The sequence below is a fragment of the Phalacrocorax carbo genome, chromosome 7 (genome assembly GCF_963921805.1).
Source record: "Phalacrocorax carbo chromosome 7, bPhaCar2.1, whole genome shotgun sequence".
NCBI classification, from domain to species: Eukaryota; Metazoa; Chordata; class Aves; order Suliformes; family Phalacrocoracidae; genus Phalacrocorax; species Phalacrocorax carbo.
The window spans coordinates 22,009,911-22,027,338 of record NC_087519.1 but is presented as its reverse complement, the minus strand read 5'-3'; the positions used below and the strand labels follow the sequence as shown (position 1 = coordinate 22,027,338).

Below are 17,428 nucleotides of genomic sequence, written 5' to 3'. Positions count from 1 at the left end.
TCAAACCCCTACAAGCATTTCCTCCGCTCCAGTTAGCGCTGTAACCAATTTTTTTCCAATCCCTATTTGGGAGGCACAGCACGCATCCACCCTTAGGTAGCAGGAAGACGCTCAAGAATTTGTCTTTCTGAGAAACCTTTTATTTGGCACAATCAATGCTAGCGTTTTTCAGAGCGAAACCATTCCTTCCTCCCCCTACTGAGAAAAGCCTTGAGTACAGGCTTCTGCCGTGCTCGCGCCACACAAAGCTGTGCTCAGAGGCAGGGCCTGCTGCGATGCAAGGAAATTTAGTTTTTCCTCAGTAACATGTGGGTGTGGAAAGCCCAGCCTTCGGATTTACAGCAGCCTGCTCCAAACTTTTTGTTACTAGAAGCGGATTGACCACAAAACTTTCATTGAAAAGGCCTCAGTTAGCAGCTGGATCAAAGGCTGAAACGCCCCGATTTCCAGGGCCAGGGCTGCTGTCAGGGCTGGGGTTACGAGCAGCAGCTGCACCTCAGAGGTCTGAGCACTGTTCATATACTGGAGCTTTGCCAGGGGCTTTAACAGAAGCAGTGTCAGGAGCTGAACCGGGAACCCTGCAGCGTGGGGACAGATTATTTCGTTTCCCGATGCATGACTGCTTTAGCAAAGAACCGGACAATCCTGTTAAGGCCTCACAGAAGCCCGAGAAAAAAAAAAAAAAAAAAAAAAGAAAAAAATAATCCAGCAGCACTTGGAGCAAGATATTCCACTTTTATGCCCTTTAAACAAAACCATCCTATCATTCATTACCTTTGCCCCCCCTCTCAGGGAGCGTGAATGACAGTGAGAAGCAGAAATCCTTTTCCTTTCTCCTTACCCAACCGGTTTGTCCCAGCAGCCTAATTCTCCATCTGGCTCACTGCTTCATCCCAGCCCTCCAGAGAGTTTGCTGGCTCAGGGGTAGACAAATATTCCAGCTCGTAGTGTCCGTTCCTTGCAGCCACTGTGCTGCTTAGGTGACCCTTTTCCGCTGCCAGCTTTTTACTCTTCTTGCTCTCAATGATCTGCTGGAGCTGACGCCCAGCATAGTCTGGCTTGGCAGTGAGCACAGTAGCAGGCACAGCGAGCCCGAGGATTTCAGGTACCATGTAGGGCCGGAGCCAGCCCACCAGCGGAGTGCTGCCGGGGGTATAGTGGGTTTGCTTGTGATAGAAGAGAAGTCCATCAACCTGTAAAAAGGAGAGAGGCTGAATGAAAGGCCAGAGCTGGAAGCATTTGCAGAGTGGATGACAGAGTGCCAGACAACAGCACCGCTCTCCATTTACAGGCCAAAACTACCAGCTGGATCGTTTTTCCCTTCAAGCAGTGCAATAAATAGCAGAAGGGAAAGAAGAAACCTGCAGAGCTCCTGTCCTGAAAGATCAGCACAAGCCCAGCAACTGCCGGATGGCTTTAAGTCGTCAAAAGCAAACAGTTTCAGCCTGATGTTGGCATGGGCCAGCACTTTTCCTCTGGTTGCTGTGATCCCATTCTGCAGAAAAGCCATCAGGTTTCTGAATAAGGCAGCACACAGAGAGGCCACTTTACCGGATTAAGGTTATTTTAAATCATACATTTGGAGAGTAATTAGTCAGAGCGCGTGATGCCAAGGAGCCCTGATTTGTAATGCTGCTACAGCTCTTTCAGCTGGCTTATGCAAAATAAATTCTTCATGTTTCCCAAGAGAGAACTTCTCCAGCAATCAATGATAGTTAAGAGCACTCAGGACTTTAAAGGTTTAGGCCCTAGCTCCTGTGCTCCTTCCACACTCTGCAATACTGCAGCTGGCTGACGTTTTCTCTGCTTCCCCACCATGCTAAGGGATTTTTCACCCCCTCTTCCTGTGCTCCCCGGGGGTGCACTCTGCACAGTTAGATCCTGCTGTCGACTGACTAATGGTGGAGGTGGTGCTCCTCTTAGCTCAGCCTTGCAAGTTCTTAAAAGGCCTACGAGTAAGAGTGGCTGAGTGAGCAGAAGAGATGAGAAAAAGGGCCTAGCTCAGGCTGAATGGCTCCCAGGCCCCTCCCCAAGCCTACAGCTCCCAGAACATATACAGCAGAATGGCACCTATACCAGCAGTGAGCTGAGGCATGGGTGAACCAAGCAGATAGAGGTGATATCTCCTACTACACTGGACTGCAAGCCAGGCTGAGCAAAGAGCAGCATATGTCCATCTCTGCTGGAGCTTAACATCCATGGAGCAGATGTGGTAGAGCTTCTTGCACTACTGTCCTTAATTTTCATTCACTGTTAAGATCTTGCAAAATAATCCTAGAAAAAGGGGGATTCCTTTGCTAGGAAAACATAAAACCAGAACAGTAAACATCATTATGAGCTTGTATAACCCTCTGGATAGCTAAAGTGCAAAGCTTCTCCCTCCTGTGAAGACTTGTGAAGAGTCAGATGCTGCGGCACCCCAGCACCATGCCCGCACATCCAGCCCATTCCTGTGGGTGCATGGCACTTGGTGAGTAATGGAGATTCTCCAGCACCGACAGGGATTCTGGTAAAGCTTAGAGACTGGAGTGGCTTCTGCCTTCCAGATCGATCCAAAGATCCTCCCCGAGCTGGAAAATTCAAAGTAGTTCAGCCTGGTGGAGAGTTAGGTCACGTTCTTCCTTCCTCTGATTTCTCTTAAGTCACTGAATTCCCATATTCCTTCCAGTTTATTTAATTTGTTGGCCAGGTCCCTACCCTGAGTCACCGCACTGACACCAGGCACATCAGAACATGGGCTGACACTGTCCCTAAACAAATGAACCTGATGAGAAACTGGCCTGGCAGGATTTCATGTTTCATGGCCACACTTTTCAGATTTTAGGTGCTTAACAGTAGGCCCGTTCCTTCACACCAGGGTTTCTCAGAGACTTTGGCTCCCTGTTCCCTCGTGGAAACTTGAACGTTGTTTTACTCAGATCTGCGAATACAACAGTAAATCCTAAGATCCACTCCAAAAACCACTCCAAACTCAGCGCCAGTCAACTGATCCAAAGTCCACTGAATTCAGTGGAAAAAATTTCCACTGAATATAGTGGATCAGATCCTAACTCTAAGGTTACAGATTAACTCTGAAGACCCAAATCTGAAAGCGCTGACCACATCTATTGCCAACACACACACAAGATGCTTGTAAGCGTCACAAGACGCTGGGCCCGGGCATAAGCAGACCTCTATTATACTGCACCATCTATAGCAAGGCTGTATTTTGCCTTCTGCAGTTTCTTTCTTTACGTGCTGTGGGTGGAAGTTACTTGCGGGGATTTCTCAGGCTCCCTCTTGTGGCACATCACAGTTCCCTCCATTCCTGGAAGCGGCACCATGGGTTCTGTGGGGTTACTGGCTGCTTTGAGCCAAATTACACCATGTTTCACTCGTCAGGGTCACACTCCGAGGTATTGACCAGAGAACCTAGGGGGCAAATCACAGCTGGATCACAAGGGAGAGTCTGATTGACTCCATCTCCCGCCCCCGGCATTTCGCAATGGTCTCCTTTGCGGGCTAACGTTTCTGCTCTGACCGCAGTGGGGCAATTCTCCTTGCCATTTCTCGTGGGAGCAGATGCCTCAGGAAGCAATGAAGCTTTCTTCAGCAAATACGGGAATGACTGTTTCTACAGAGGCACTTGGAGTATTTGTAATTGAGCAAGTCAGCTGTAGGAAAACCTGGGATGCTTTCTCAGCACTCCCTGATCTGTGTTCAGAGTGGCGTTTTGCATTGACCAGCAAGGGGCTGGGACTTTCCGACTCTCTCTAATGAATGTCCTGGCTTTGACCAGCAGAAGACAGTCAGCCCTCACAGCCAAATTAGCGTCCCTTAAATTTAAACCTGCACTTACGTTCATTGCTATCTTGGGTCAGGGGAGCACAAAAGACACAGTCAAATCAATATGGTTTTTGGCTTAGCGAGACAAGTTACCTCTCTAGAGACTGTTCCCGATTTAGGTCTAAGACCAGGCACTCTGCAGGAACTGCTGCAGCCACTGGGAAAGCTTCTGGCTCCCAGATGTTTATCACTGATGCTGTGGCAGAATGCCACCACCTCCTCCATCCTCTTCCACTTCAGTGCCAAATCAGCCAGGATAGCCACTGAAAGCAGCCTGAGCTGTTTTCACAAGGGCCCCCGCCTCACTGCTCACAACCACAGACAGATGAAGTGAGTGGCACATTGAGCTGCCTGTCCTGCTCTTCACCCACAGGTCAGAGGGACCTGAACAGCACCTACTTCTAAAGCTGCTGAAGCAAATGGAGGTGCCCTGTTCAGCCACTTTTGCTGGGAGAACAGCCGCCTGAGGGCCAGGAGAAGCAGGAGCCAAAGGAAGGAAGCTGCCTATTCTGTACCAAAGCAAAAAGCAGAGCTCACACTATCCCCTCCAGAATACCCACTGGCAGCAGAACAGACTCATCTGAACCCCTCCCAGCCATTGCTGCTACAGCCATCTGCCCCTAGCTCCAGTGTACCTCAAGTGCCCATCACTAACACCCAAACCCCATAGAAACTGTCAGGAGGTTACCACCAACCCCCTTCTTGCTCCCCACAAGACACAGGGTAGGTGGGTGTCTTGCACATAGACAGATGGAAGTAGCTAGGCTAAGGAAACACAGCCTGTGACAGAGGTCAGAGAAAGGCACCACTCTGCCCACCTCGCAGAACCCTGGAGAAAACCACCACATAAGGGAGATCCTCATGCCTGTACCCATGCAAGCTCACCCAGGGCAGCAGGCAATACCAGCTTTGGCCCTACAGCGGTCACCTGTCCATCATGCCGCTCATGAATGGGAGCTACCCTTCTTCTGGAGGCAGTCTGGGTGTCCACATCAACCCTCTCTTCCCCAAGGGCTCTTTTAGACAACAAGTCAACAGCAGTAAAGGCAGCCTAAACATGGGGGATGCTATGGTTTAACTCTTGCTAATTAGTTTGGTTGGATTCAGCCTGTACCTGGTGACAGGGTAACAGACCAGCCACGTGCATAAAGGGCATCCATCCCCCATACACAGAAACAAAAGCACAGCGCAGCAAGCTTCCTGTAGGCCTCAGGAGAGCATGGTTCCCGAGCGAAGGGGATGCACCTCACTCCAAGCGCTGGCAGATGCACAGCGGGGCTGTCTCTAAGGCCGAGGTCCAGGCCCCTGCCTGCGTGTTCTCACCTCGAAGGGGAAGTCCATAGCCAGCACTTTACACAGACTGTCCGAGGAGCAGGGGAAGTTCTGCAGGCCCACAAATTTGTACTGAAAGAGAAAGAGAGGGTTAGAAGAGATAATTGCATGGCCTAAAGCAGTACAAGTCACTGAATTAAGCACTGGTGTGGAGGTAGCCAAGATGGAAGGATTTCCCCCAGTGCAAGATCCACCATTTGAGAGACAGGGTGAGGGACAGGCATCAGGCAAAGTAACCAGAGAGGAGATCTCAACAAGCAGGGACCACATCATTAAACTGCTGGCCTTCCTGCCATGGGGTATTGGGGTCCCAAAAGCAAAAATAGAGGCTCAAAAGAGGATTAGACCAGCTCCTGAAAGGCAGGTCCCCTGGTGGCCATTAACTCCAGGGTCTAGGTATGACCACTGGCTGCTGAACTCAGAGGAAACATGACAGGTATCCCCAATTCCTTACTCTTTCCATAGCAACTGGTCTCTATCATTACTCCGGGTAATTGGGACAGAGAGACCTCTGATGAAATTCAGAACAGCAATTTGTAAGCAAACCCCAGATCTAGAGACAAAATGGTAGGACCAAGCTGTCCATTGGTGCCAATCCTATACCCACTAAAGTAACTGGAAGGACCTGCATAAAAACCTACAAAAATCACCCCAGCCACCAGAGAGGACAGGGTGGGAAGAGTCTTTAGAGGTAATCCCTGCCATCTCTCCAGCAATGCTGGATCAAGCATATGCACTGCTGCAACTTTACACATCTCATTGCAATAACAGAAGATGACCTTTAAAAGAAGACCGGGGGACTGCCACCACGATGTCCAGACAGCACAAAATCTAGAGTGCCCAGAAAGATCTATTTCAGATATTTTATCGTCCCAATTCCAAATGGCCTCCCCTCCAGCGTTTAATGGGACATGCGGATGGCGGAGACCCAGCCCACAGCTCCCACATGCACCCAATACCTTTTTCCAAGCATCTAAGGCTGCAGAAGGACTTCTAAGGAGAGCTGACTCTGAGATGCTCTTTTAACCAAAAGAGAAAACAATGACCTCTGGGCAGGATGCAAAGCAGACAGACGTCTGCTCCAGGCTGCTGGCAAATCTTTCCACCCAGGAAATGGAAGCTGAAACGAACCCCCCTTTGTTAGGTAGCTGTCTTCTGGATATTCCTGTTGGAGTCAGAACCGGATGTTCTTCAAATACAGATACCTTTGCTGCTGGCAGAGGAGCGGTCATCCCTGTTTGCGACTGATCTCCTCAGCCCACAGGAACTGCTCTGCTTAACTGTGAGCACACACAGAGGCCGCACAGCAGTCAGGTTCTGCTTTGCAAACTGTGCCCCATAAGCCAGGCTACCAAATCTCTTATGTCTGTCCCCAAAAATCACCTTCCAAGCTGCTGTGGGTTCTTGGTCTGACCTCCGTGTATAAGTCTTCAGAGGAAGACTTTTATTCTCGTTCAGCAGGGACTCTGAGTGGCAGTCCAGCATCTATCCTGACAACTTCAAGGATTACTTTAAGCAGGGGGGAGGGCTAAAGCTTTACAAGCCTTTCCTATTGCCTTGCAAGCCCACAAGACAATGCAAAAAATAAATCCCGTTGTAGTCAGGCTGCTGACCAACGCTGCCCCTGGAGAAACCACACTGGGTTTCCATGCTGTTTCAAGGGAAAGCTAAAAAAGGCATGGAAGTTAGTTGATACCCTGCAGTCTGAACTCCCTCAGCACTTTGGCTGGGGGAAAAAAACCAACCCATACTAATTTACAACACTCAGTGATTCTATTTGCATCCTGAACATGGCATCCCATTTCATCAGAAGGACACTTTGAAGCCTGATTGGGGGGGGTGGGGAGGAGAAAATGTTCCGCTTGTGAAAGAATGTGCTGAAGCCTGCTGAGCAGGAGAGCTTATCCCCCATCCTGCTTCTCCTCCCAGTACAAAAGAACTTACTGGATTAATCCTGCTTTTCTCTCCCAGCCCTTCCTCCTCCTGGATCTTTGAAAAAAGCCAGAAGAATCTGAAGTCAGTCTGTGAAAGGAGGCAGAAATTTAATCACTACCCACCCACCACACATCACTGATCAGCACCTGCTGAGCATCTCCATTCCTCCACACTTGCCTGGGGGATGTACAAACTCAGCTTCGCCCGCAGAACCAGCCAGTACCCCAAACTCTGCTACTTCCCCCAGTACCCCCAAAAGATATACCCAATTACTCCAGTAGCCAGCAGCGCACAAGCTGTAAAGATGCAAGTGCTTAGAAGAAATAACCATCCTACTGCACGGGAGCTTATGTCCAGTGCTGGCTGCAAAGCAGCTTACAGAACAGGGAACAAAAGGGAGGGAAGCGCAGACGGGAGAGATTCAGTACCTGGCAGTCATAAACGGGGTGTCCCCTCCAGCACATCACATCAAGGATATAGTACGTCTGCTTTGCCTCATTGTAGATGCAGTCCAAGATGCAGTACACTGTACACAAACACAGCAAGGTCCAGACATGCTCCAGAGACTGCCCAACCCCACAGGCTAGTGCCAGATCAAATCTCTCCTGCATTAAACCTGCCCTGGCCTAAGGCCAAGAGGTGCAGAGGGATCCCCTTCTGCTAACAGAAGCTGCGACTGCAGAAAGCCTTTAGCTTGGAGTCCAACAAGGCTACAAAGGTACCAGCCAGAGGCACATCGAGCAAAGGCATGCTTCAGAAAAAGGCATTTATATTCAACAGCAATCACTCCTCAGGACAAGCAAAGCAACTGCAAGAGGTATTAAGAAAGACAGCACTGTACACAGCTCTCCATCGGAAGACAGAGGAGGTGTTGAGTTTTAATAAGAGTGTCAGTTAACCAGGCAGCTAATTAAAATCTGTTCTTATCTAGCATAAATGCATCTGAGACTGTCCACATCTAGTCATCCCAGAGATACAGGAACAGACCTGAAGCTAACTTCCCCCCAGCACCAGAAAAGGGCACAGCTTCAGGGCCCAGGGTGGTAGAGGAGCAGCACAAAGCCTGCCAGTGAACACACTCACAGGGAGAAACAGGCAGTTCCCCTCCCTCTACCCCAAAAGCCTCCTCACGCTGTTACCTTTCTCACTCGTTGAATTGTGCCGGTTCCCCCCTGGCAGCAGGGATGGGAACCTGTTGACGCAGAAGCCGCTCTTGGTGTAAGCTGCTGTTGTGCCCTGTGAGGAAACAGGAGAGGGGGAAAAAAAAAAGTCAAGCAAAACACATGGGCCAGTCTTATATTAGTTGGGAAACAGGTACAGGTCCCTTACCAAACGGTGAGCATCACCACTGCTGCCACTTACCCTGGATGCCACAACTAGCGCCCTTTTCCCGACAGGACACACTACTACAACCCACTCCTGCTCTAGATCCAAGGGAATGTCAACCAGCCATTCAGACAGCATCAGCTATGGAGAAATCCAGAAAATAAAAAGCAGTTAGCAACAACTGTCCTGAAGTTATAGAAAACTCACAGGAAGGTTTCAACTTGACTTCTACAGCTACACTGGATGCTTCAGAGGTAACTTGCATTACCCGTCACCCAGCATTATCGCACCAACGGGGCTCGCCCCCTCCCTCTCTCTAACCAACTGCCATAACACACTTTCCCCCAAGTCTTTCTCTTGCTTTCCAGCTACTGACTAAGCTTCAGACTACAGCACGGGGCTCACAGTCCTTGCTTGGGCACCTCTGTACCTTGGTTCCCACTCCAGCAAGTTAAATTAATGTATTTATACATTCATTTACACACATGGCAGAGCTTACAGATCCCTAAACACTGGAAGTAAAGGGCCCAGACAAGTTGACTTCTTCAGAGGCTGTCTAGCTGTGATTAACTGAAAGGCTGTATATCTTTTAGGACCAATAGGCCAGCCAAGGCTGATAAAAACCCATCAGCTGAGGTTTTCCTTCCTGGCGTCCCAGACACAGGGAGAGATGGAACTGTTTAACCGACCGCTGCATAATGGGATACAAATGCTGCCAGCTGAGGTGAAGTCTCCCAAAGCACACGGGTCGCCTGCCTCCGCCTGTCCTCCATTAGAACACAGCGTGGCTCAGGGGCAGAACTGAGGTGCAGCTCCTCACCAAGCACCAAGCCAGGCAGGACACGTTATTCTCAACCCCAATGCAGCCACCACCACAGCTGCTCGGCATGCCTGGCCTCAACTGCCCCACATCCCTCCCTCCCTCACTCACTCTGCCCTGCACCTGCACCCTGTCACGGGCAGCCCCCCACCTGATTGGCGTAGCGCTTGGGTAGCTTCTTGCCAGCATCCACGTCCATCTCCTCTTCCTCCGCATCTTCCCCATCCTCGCTCTCCATCCCTGCCCAGTCGTCCTCTGCCAACCTCCTGGCATGGTTCACGTAGTCCAGCCGCCTCCTGGAGCGGGGGGGAGAAACAGCCCAGCTTGCCCCCTGCGGTAAGCAGGCCACCGCCACCCCCCGCTTCCCACCGCCGAGGCCACGTCTCCACAGCCCAGGCCTCCCGGTGGGCCCAGCACGAGCCTGCCTGCCCGCCCGCCTGCCTGCCTGCCTGCCCGCCCCGCCCCGCCGACGGCACCCCTCCGGCCCCCAGCTCACTCTCTCTGGAGACGGAGGAGGCGCTGGCGGCGCTCGGCCTGCCCTGGGCCACCACGGGCTTTGTAGGCAGCCAGGCGGGGGTGCGGGGCCGCCGGGCTGTTGGGCGCCGCCAGGCCCAGGCCGGCAGCCAGCGCCACGCTCAGATCCTCCATGGCAACGCCCGCCCGGCGCCCGCGCGTCATGACGCACTTCCGCCCGACGGGGAGGAGGGTGGCGCCGCAAGACGCCCCCTGGTGGCGCGGAGGTTCCGTGCCAGGCGGCAGGCCCCCCTACCTCCTGTGACTGAGTTTCCCCTTCCCGCCGGGAGCGGGGACCGGGAAGCAGGCGGGGACACTCGGGACACGGTGGTGGGGGACATCCCGGGGACCACCGCGGGATGGAGGGGGCGGACAGGGCGGAGTTGGAGGGGACGCGGTGGACGGGGATGGAGGGGACCATCCCGGGCAGGTTGGGATGGAGGGGGACACCCCGGGCAGGGATGTAGGGGACACCCCGTGGAGGGATACCCGGGAGCACTCCCGGTCAGGGACGCGGGAGCAGCCGGTGCTGGGAGCCGCGCCCCCGCGTACCGTGGCCGTGACCGTGGTCGTGGGCGGGATTCGTGTGTCCCCCCCGCTCCGGGCCGGCTGCCTGCAGAGGGCACCGTGCGACCTGCCGTGCCGCTCTCCGGCTGCGAACCGGGGAGCTCGGAGCTGCCGTGCGTCACGGGAGGCCGGCGGCCAGCCCCGCCACCGGCACCGGGACCGCCACCGCCACCGGCAGCAGCACCGGCACCGGGCAGCGGCACCGACATCGCGCAGCGGCAGCGGGCACCGACACCGAAGCCGGACGGCGGTACCGATCTCGGGTGGCGGCAGGGAGCGGCGCCCCCCCCCCGGCCCGGCCATGCGGTGAGGGCTGCCCGCCGGTTCCGCGCGGGGACGGGAGGCTTCGTCCCGACCGGGCCGCGGCTCCGCTCCCTTCTCCGGTCCTCGTAGCGGCGGGGGGGGCTGCCCCCGGTACCGGCCCCGGTGCTGCCCTGCCTGCGGGGTCCTTCCGCAGCGTGCTACGTGAGACTGGCGGATTTCAGCGGACCAAAAAAAAACCCAAACAAACCAAAAATACCCAAAACGAGAACAAAAGCCCACCAAATCCTGGGAAAGTTGGCCCGGAAAGGAATTGCAAACCCACCGGGCCGGGATCACCGGGAGGTTGGGCTGGGTTTGGGGTCAGTTCCCGGTGCTTTTCCAGCACCCACCGACTGGCAGCTGCTGGCACGAGAAAATTGGAGAGTTTTATCCACAGGAACCCTGAGGAAAGTCGTTTTGGATTTATTTCCTTGCTGGCAGCCAAATCTTTTCCTCCTGGAAAGTGAAACCGCGGGATCAGCGTCCCAGCGAGATAAAACCTGCGTGGACATGGCAGAGCCTGACTCTTGGTTTGGCCTGGCTTTATATTCCGTAGGAGCAAGGGAAATGCCACTTGCTTGACCAGGGAATGTTGTTTTTAACCGGGAAGCTGGGATTGGGGGGGTTACTTGGACATGCAGACCTCGGCGTCACCTTGTAGGGGATTTCTTCTCCACCTTTTTTTATCTCCCTGAGAAACCGGCCAAGCCTTTTCCCACAGCACAGGGTGGCCCCGGTGCTGAGTGAGCTTGCGGTATTGCTGGGGTTTGTTTTTTTTTTGGCTGTGGGGATTGCATTACGCTGTGTGTCCCCCCCTGGGACCGGCCATGGCGCTGAAAGCCAGAGCGCTTTACAACTTCCAGAGTGAAAACAAAGAGGAGATCAGCATCCAGGAGAACGAGGAGCTCATCATCTTCAGCGAGAACTCCCTGGACGGGTGGTTACAGGGCCAAAACAGCCGCGGGGAGACTGGCCTCTTCCCTGCCTCCTATGTCGAAATCCTCCGCTCCCGGTCGGGTTCCAACTACACGGACTACTCCAGCAGCCCGGCTGGCTCCCCTGGTCACAACTCCTCCTTCTACACAGCCGCCCCCAACCCCAGCATCTCCTACCAGGGTAGTTTTGAGGATGACGATGATGATGACTGGGATGACTGGGACGATGCTTGCACGGTGGTGGAGGAGCCCCAGAGCATGCCGGGCACCAATGGGCACCCTTCGCCCAGCCTGCAGTACCCGGCAGCGTACAGCCACCACCAGCATGCCGGTTACCATCCCAAGCCAGCACTGGAGAGGCAGGACAGCATGAGCTCCTCCAAGAGGGGCAGCGTGGTGGGGAGGAACCTCAACCGCTTCTCCTGCTTTGTCCGCTCGGGGGTGGAAGCCTTCATCCTGGGTGATGTGCCCCTGATGTCCAAGATAGCTGAGGTCTACTGCATTGAGATGGGCTCCAAAGGTCCCCAGTGGAAGGCGAACCCTCACCCCTTCATCTGCTCCGTGGAGGACCCAACGAAGCAAACCAAGTTCAAGGGCATCAAGAGCTACATCTCCTACAAGCTGACCCCCAGCAACATAAACTCGCCCGTCTACCGGCGGTACAAGCACTTTGATTGGCTCTACAACCGCCTCCTGCACAAGTTCACGGTCATCTCGGTGCCCCATCTGCCCGAGAAGCAGGCCACCGGGCGCTTCGAGGAGGACTTCATCGAGAAGCGCAAGCGGCGGCTGATCCTCTGGATGGACCATATGACCAGCCACCCCGTCCTCTCCCAGTATGAGGGCTTCCAGCACTTCCTCTGCTGCCGTGACGAGAAGCAGTGGAAGCTGGGCAAACGCCGGGCAGAGAAGGATGAGATGGTGGGGGCCAGCTTCCTCCTCACCATCCAGATCCCCACAGAGCACCAGGACCTGCAGGATGTGGAGGACCGCGTGGATGCCTTCAAGGCCTTCAGCAAGAAGATGGACGACAGTGTCCTGCAGCTGACCAACGTGGCCTCAGAGCTGGTGCGCAAGCATGCGGGGGGCTTCCGGAAGGAGTTCCAGAAGCTGGGCAATGCTTTCCAAGCCATCAGCCACTCCTTCCACATGGACCCCCCATACAGCTCAGACGCCCTCAACAATGCCATTTCCCACACGGGCAAGACATACGAGACTGTGGGGGAGATGTTTGCTGAGCAGCCCAAGAATGACCTGTTCCTCATGCTGGACACTCTCTCTTTGTACCAAGGGCTCCTCTCCAACTTCCCAGACATCATCCACCTCCAGAAAGGTAAGGGTGGCTTCTCGTCCCCTGGTGATGACCTCTCCTCTGTGATGGCCCCACATGGGCGGGAGCAGCATGGGGAGCGGGATGGGGATGCAATGAGGAAATACTGTGCAGTGCAGTAATGAGGATGAGGATGGGGACCATTGCCTGTGGCTCCCAGGGAGGCAGCATGGCTCCTGCTGGCACGGCTCCCTGGTCACCCCAGCCCAGGAGAAGCTGCTGGGGCTGTTGGTTCCAGGATCAGGTTTTGCCTCAAGTGATACCGTGGACTCTGTAGCTGCTGCCCGAAGTATTGGTCAGGGGGGTCAGCGCAGGCATCACTCCCTCCTGAGCCATGAGCAGGAGCCGGCACCGTTGCTGTTGGCTCCAGGATGGCCCGCCCAGCACCTTGTGAGCGAGGGGCTGCGTTGCACCCCAACCCAGCACTGCTTGTACCCCCTCATCCTCCCTTCCCAGCCTGAGGCAGAGGTTGGGTGGCCAGTGGGGATGCTCGAGCTTGCTCCCCCAGGGCTGGGACACCGCTGGGACATGGCCTTGGGTCGGTTGGAGGGGATGGGTGTCAGGGGTGTGCAGGGCCAGTACGATATGGACGTGTCTCTTCTTTCCGCCAGTCTCACTGCGCTCCTCTGGCCAGGGGGGACACGCTGGACCTTCTGGGGACAGCCAGGGTCAACCTCTTCAAGAGTACGTCCCTGCCCCTCTGAGCCCAGGACAGATGTGTTTAGCACCCCTAGGGCATTGGGGCTCCCTGCATCCCCTTACCCTTTGTGCTTGCAGGTCCCCTGGGTATTTGAGGGGGTCAGGAAGGAGGAGATGAGGTGAGAGGCATCTGCTCTGCCCTTTCTGGGGAGGGCAGTGAGCAGGCAGGGCTTGCACCCCTTTGCACCCAGGCAGCGGGGTGTGACACAGACAGGGAGCTGGGTGTGGGAGCGGGGCCAAAGTCCATGCACTCCTCCTGGCCCAGCTGCCTGCAGCAGGGAGGGGACACCCGCACGGGCGTCCCCAGATTTTGGAGGGCAGGGACCTTTCCCCAGGGTTAAGCCAGGGCGGTCTGTGTCCGAGCATCCAGGGGTGTCTGTGCATCACTGGATCCGTGGGGGAGGCTGGGAGGGCGAAAGGGGAAAGGGAGGATGCAATCCAGCCCTGGCTGCTTCCTCGCCTTTCCCTCCCTGTGTTGTTTACCGCGGCGGGTGAAGAGGGGCTGGATCCCATCCGGAAGCGAGGCCGCGTGGGCAGAGCGGAAGGCAGGATTTGGCCTCCAACCTTTGCTTCTTCCTCCTCCCCCTCTCTGCTGGGAGCAGGCCTGTCACAGCGGGAGCACCGTAACCCTGGGTCTGGTGCTCCCGGCAAGGGGCAGGGAGAAGGGAAAGAAGCCCAGCGAGCTGTGGGCCAGATCCTGTTTTCAGGCAAACAGCCTCTGTGCTAATGAGGGGGGAGGAATGCAGGGCTGGAGCCAGGCAGGATTCTTTCGAAACCGAGCCATAAAAATAGATGGAAGGAGGGGGAAAAACTTGTGTTAGAGCATCAGCCGTCTCTGGGAGAGGGAGATGCTTTCCCAGATGAGCCAGCCGGCACTGTGTGCCCTTCCCACACCCTGATTCACCTCCTCCCTGGCTGGGGTCTCCCAGGGCTGCTCCTGACCCCCATCCATGGGGAGACATCGAACATTTGCAGGGCAGGCTTGGCCCTGGCACTTGGCTATAATTGCACACACTGCCCCACGTTAACTTCGCACTGCGAGGCTTGAGTTGCACCCCTCCAGCAGCCCAGACCCCCAGACCTCCCTCTAAATGTGAGTCTGACTGCCCAGGGATGGGGTGGAAAAGGAATTGGGATGTCAGAGTCCAGAGGTAAAAGGCTACTGATCATTCCCTGCTTGGAGGAGAGGAATGGGGATTGATGGGCACTGAGAGATGACAGCTCAGGAACGCACAGATCCCTCCCTTATTAATGCAGCTCTGCACTTCTGGCTGTTGGGCCAGGCTGGTGCCCTGGCACAGAGTGCAATGGGACCCGCCAGTGCTGCCTGGAGAGGCCAGTGCCAGAGGAAGGGGGATGGAGGGACGCATAGATCCATCAGCCTCTCTCTCTTCCCCCTGCCTCACCAGGTGCCTTTGCGAAGGTGAAGGAGAGCCAACGGATGAGCGATGAGGGCCGGATGGACCAGGAGGAGGCAGACGGGATCCGCAAGCGCTGCCGCGTGGTGGGCTTCGCCCTGCAAGCTGAGATGAACCACTTCCATGAGCGGCGCGTGGCCGACTTCAAGAGGATGATGCAGTCCTACTTAAAGCAGCAAATTGTCTTCTACCAGCGCGTCAGCCAGCAGCTGGAGAAGACGTTACGCATGTATGACAACCTTTAATGCCTCTGCTTGCTGCCCCGCTGAAATCATGCACTTCTCTCTCCGCAGCCTTGCAGACCACCTCTGTTTGTGATGGGCTGAGAACAAATGGGAACTCATGATGCTAGTGACCAAATACCTTCAGGCTTTCTGTCCACCTTCCTGGGTGGGCAGGCTGCGGTTCTGTGGGGAAGGGCTCACCCGCAGGCTGGCCATGGGTCAGGTCTTCCCCTGGGGACCTCCCACCCTGCCGCAGGTCTGGCGGGCGGGGGGGGGTCACAAGAGAGACGACGTGGAGGTGACGGTGCCAGTGTCTCTGCCCAGTGATTTTTAGCTTTCTGAAAACCCATTCTCCTGGAGCAGAGAGATGGGTGCATCCCAGCCTGCTGGGAGAAGAAATCAAAGCCGTCAACATTTTGCACAGTAAAAGCTTTTCTGATGGAAAAAAGAGAAGAAAAAGGTCTTTATTTGGAAGAGAATGATTTCCTTTTTTTTTTTTGTCATGAGATATTTTCAATATTTTCAATTTTTTGCAAACATTTCTGCAGCATTTTTACCAATCAGTTTTTAAATAGATACATGGAGGCGAAGGGAAATCTCTTTCTCAAGCATGGCTATGACTGGGAAAAGGGAGAAAAAAAGAAGGCAAAAAATAAAGTGCCCCACAGTGTTTTCAATAAAAATGTCAGTAGAAAAAACCACCCACCTCCTTCCCAGAGATGTCTGTGGAAAACGGAGCCCCTCCAGGATCCCGGGGAAGGCTCTGCATCAGAACATCTCCTGGCTTCCAGCCAACCTCCGAAAATCCCCATGCTGTGGGTGGGGGGGGCTGAGCACTGGTGGGGGCCCACACTGGCTGCCCTCCCACCCTCCAAACAACCCACCAAGGGGCAAATCCTGCTCCGCTTTGCCCTGCCCAGTGGGGCAGGACCCACAGCAGTGTGCTGCTGCCTAGGGAGACAGCGGGGCTGGCACGGGGACCTTGTTTTTGAAGGGAAATGGCTGGGATAAATCACAGCAAGGAAAGTTAGGGCCGGCTTGGCGTGGTTCCAGGGTTAAAATTAGCCCCGGCATGCAGACCAGCGGGGTATTGTTAAAATAACAGCAACACTGGGAATGCGACAGGCTGCGTTCTGTCGTCCCAGAGGCCTCCCCGGCCCTAGCCCACGGGTACAAGGATGCCGAAATATGCCCAGAGGCATCACAGAGCCTCTGTGCAGGCAGGATGGGTTTCCTCCTTCACCATGGCCCCATTCCACTCCAGCCCCAACCCAATCCCATTCCATCCCAGCCTCATCCTATCTTAGCTGCATCTTACCCCAGCCCCATCCTACCCTGGCCACATCCTCTCTTGGCACCATCTCACACCATTCCCATCCTACCCCAGCCCCATCCCACCCTGGCCCCATCCTGGCCCAGCCCCTCCAGCAGCAGCAGTTGTGGAAACAGGGTGGCTAACCCCTGTGCTAACCCCGCAAGGGTTAACGCCTCGTCTCCAGCATCGCTGGCCGTGCACTGGATGACCTCGGTTGCCTTGGCCCCATGTTGAGGCCAGATGCTGTGTAGGACGGCACGTCCCTTCCCCCCGCCAGCCCTGATGCCGCCTGCTCTCCCCAAGGACCACAATAAGCACTGGGTTTGAGCTTGCCACTGCTATCCCCGGGCAGGCAGCCAGTCTCTGGCACCACAAGCAGCCTCCAGAGCTGTGCTGGCACCTGGTTGCAGCATCCCAGCTCCCCTGGACCCAGCTTGGTAGGGGGATACCCTGCCTGGGATCCCCTATTGCAGCACAGTCCTTGGGATGTACCAGAGACAGATTTTGGAGGGTCTGGATATGGCGTGGGGGACAAGGGCCTGGGAGGGTGTGTGTAGCCCCAGTGAAGGTGTTAATCCTCAGAGCCACCCTGATAAACACTTGCAGATTTGAGCCCCAAAGCCAGGCTGGTCACACCCTCAAGGAACGCTGAATGCTGCATAGAGCTGTCTCTGCTCGCAGGGTGTGCAACTGGAGCAGGGAGATGTCCCAGCACCCCAGGAGCTCATCCTCTGCTCCGGTGTCCTGGCATTGGGATGGGGACAGGACAGGGTCCCTGTGGGCTTCATGCACCCCCTCTGAAGGCTGTGCTTCAGTTTCCCCAAGCGTAGACCTGTGCTCTGTGCAGTCCTTTGGCACCTACAAATGTCTCCCTGCCCCACCAGTC

The 17,428-nt window shown here is 55.1% G+C and overlaps 2 protein-coding genes across 2 annotated transcripts; one reads left to right on the top strand and one right to left on the bottom strand.

Annotated features, from left to right (window-relative positions):
- Nucleotides 1-715: 715 nt before the first annotated feature.
- SNUPN (snurportin 1) lies at nt 716-9,913 on the bottom strand. The gene is made up of 8 exons (XM_064456790.1): nt 9,735-9,913; nt 9,390-9,534; nt 8,455-8,559; nt 8,232-8,328; nt 7,521-7,618; nt 7,102-7,179; nt 5,149-5,229; nt 716-1,193 (listed from the first exon to the last, which is right to left on the bottom strand). Exons 1-8 carry the CDS (start codon nt 9,884-9,886, stop codon nt 864-866), a joined length of 1,086 nt encoding a protein of 361 aa, XP_064312860.1. The 5' UTR covers nt 9,887-9,913; the 3' UTR covers nt 716-863.
- A 148-nt stretch (nt 9,914-10,061) lies between these two features.
- Nucleotides 10,062-15,928, top strand: SNX33 (sorting nexin 33). The gene is made up of 2 exons (XM_064456789.1): nt 10,062-12,889; nt 14,995-15,928. Exons 1-2 carry the CDS (start codon nt 11,449-11,451, stop codon nt 15,246-15,248), a joined length of 1,695 nt encoding a protein of 564 aa, XP_064312859.1. The 5' UTR covers nt 10,062-11,448; the 3' UTR covers nt 15,249-15,928.
- Nucleotides 15,929-17,428: the final 1,500 nt, after the last annotated feature.

Excerpts from the sequence above, each read along its gene's own strand:
- SNX33 (XM_064456789.1), top strand. The coding sequence starts at position 11,449 with ATGGCGCTGAAAGCCAGAGCGCTTTACAACTTCCAGAGTGAAAACAAA. Across the intron at positions 12,890-14,994 it reads CATCATCCACCTCCAGAAAG|GTGCCTTTGCGAAGGTGAAG; the intron begins GTAAGGGTGGCT and ends CTGCCTCACCAG.
- SNUPN (XM_064456790.1), bottom strand. The coding sequence starts at position 9,886 with ATGGAGGATCTGAGCGTGGCGCTGGCTGCCGGCCTGGGCCTGGCGGCG. Across the intron at positions 7,619-8,231 it reads CAATTCAACGAGTGAGAAAG|TGTACTGCATCTTGGACTGC; the intron begins GTAACAGCGTGA and ends GTTTGTGTACAG. Across the intron at positions 7,180-7,520 it reads ACCCCGTTTATGACTGCCAG|ACTGACTTCAGATTCTTCTG; the intron begins GTACTGAATCTC and ends CTCCTTTCACAG.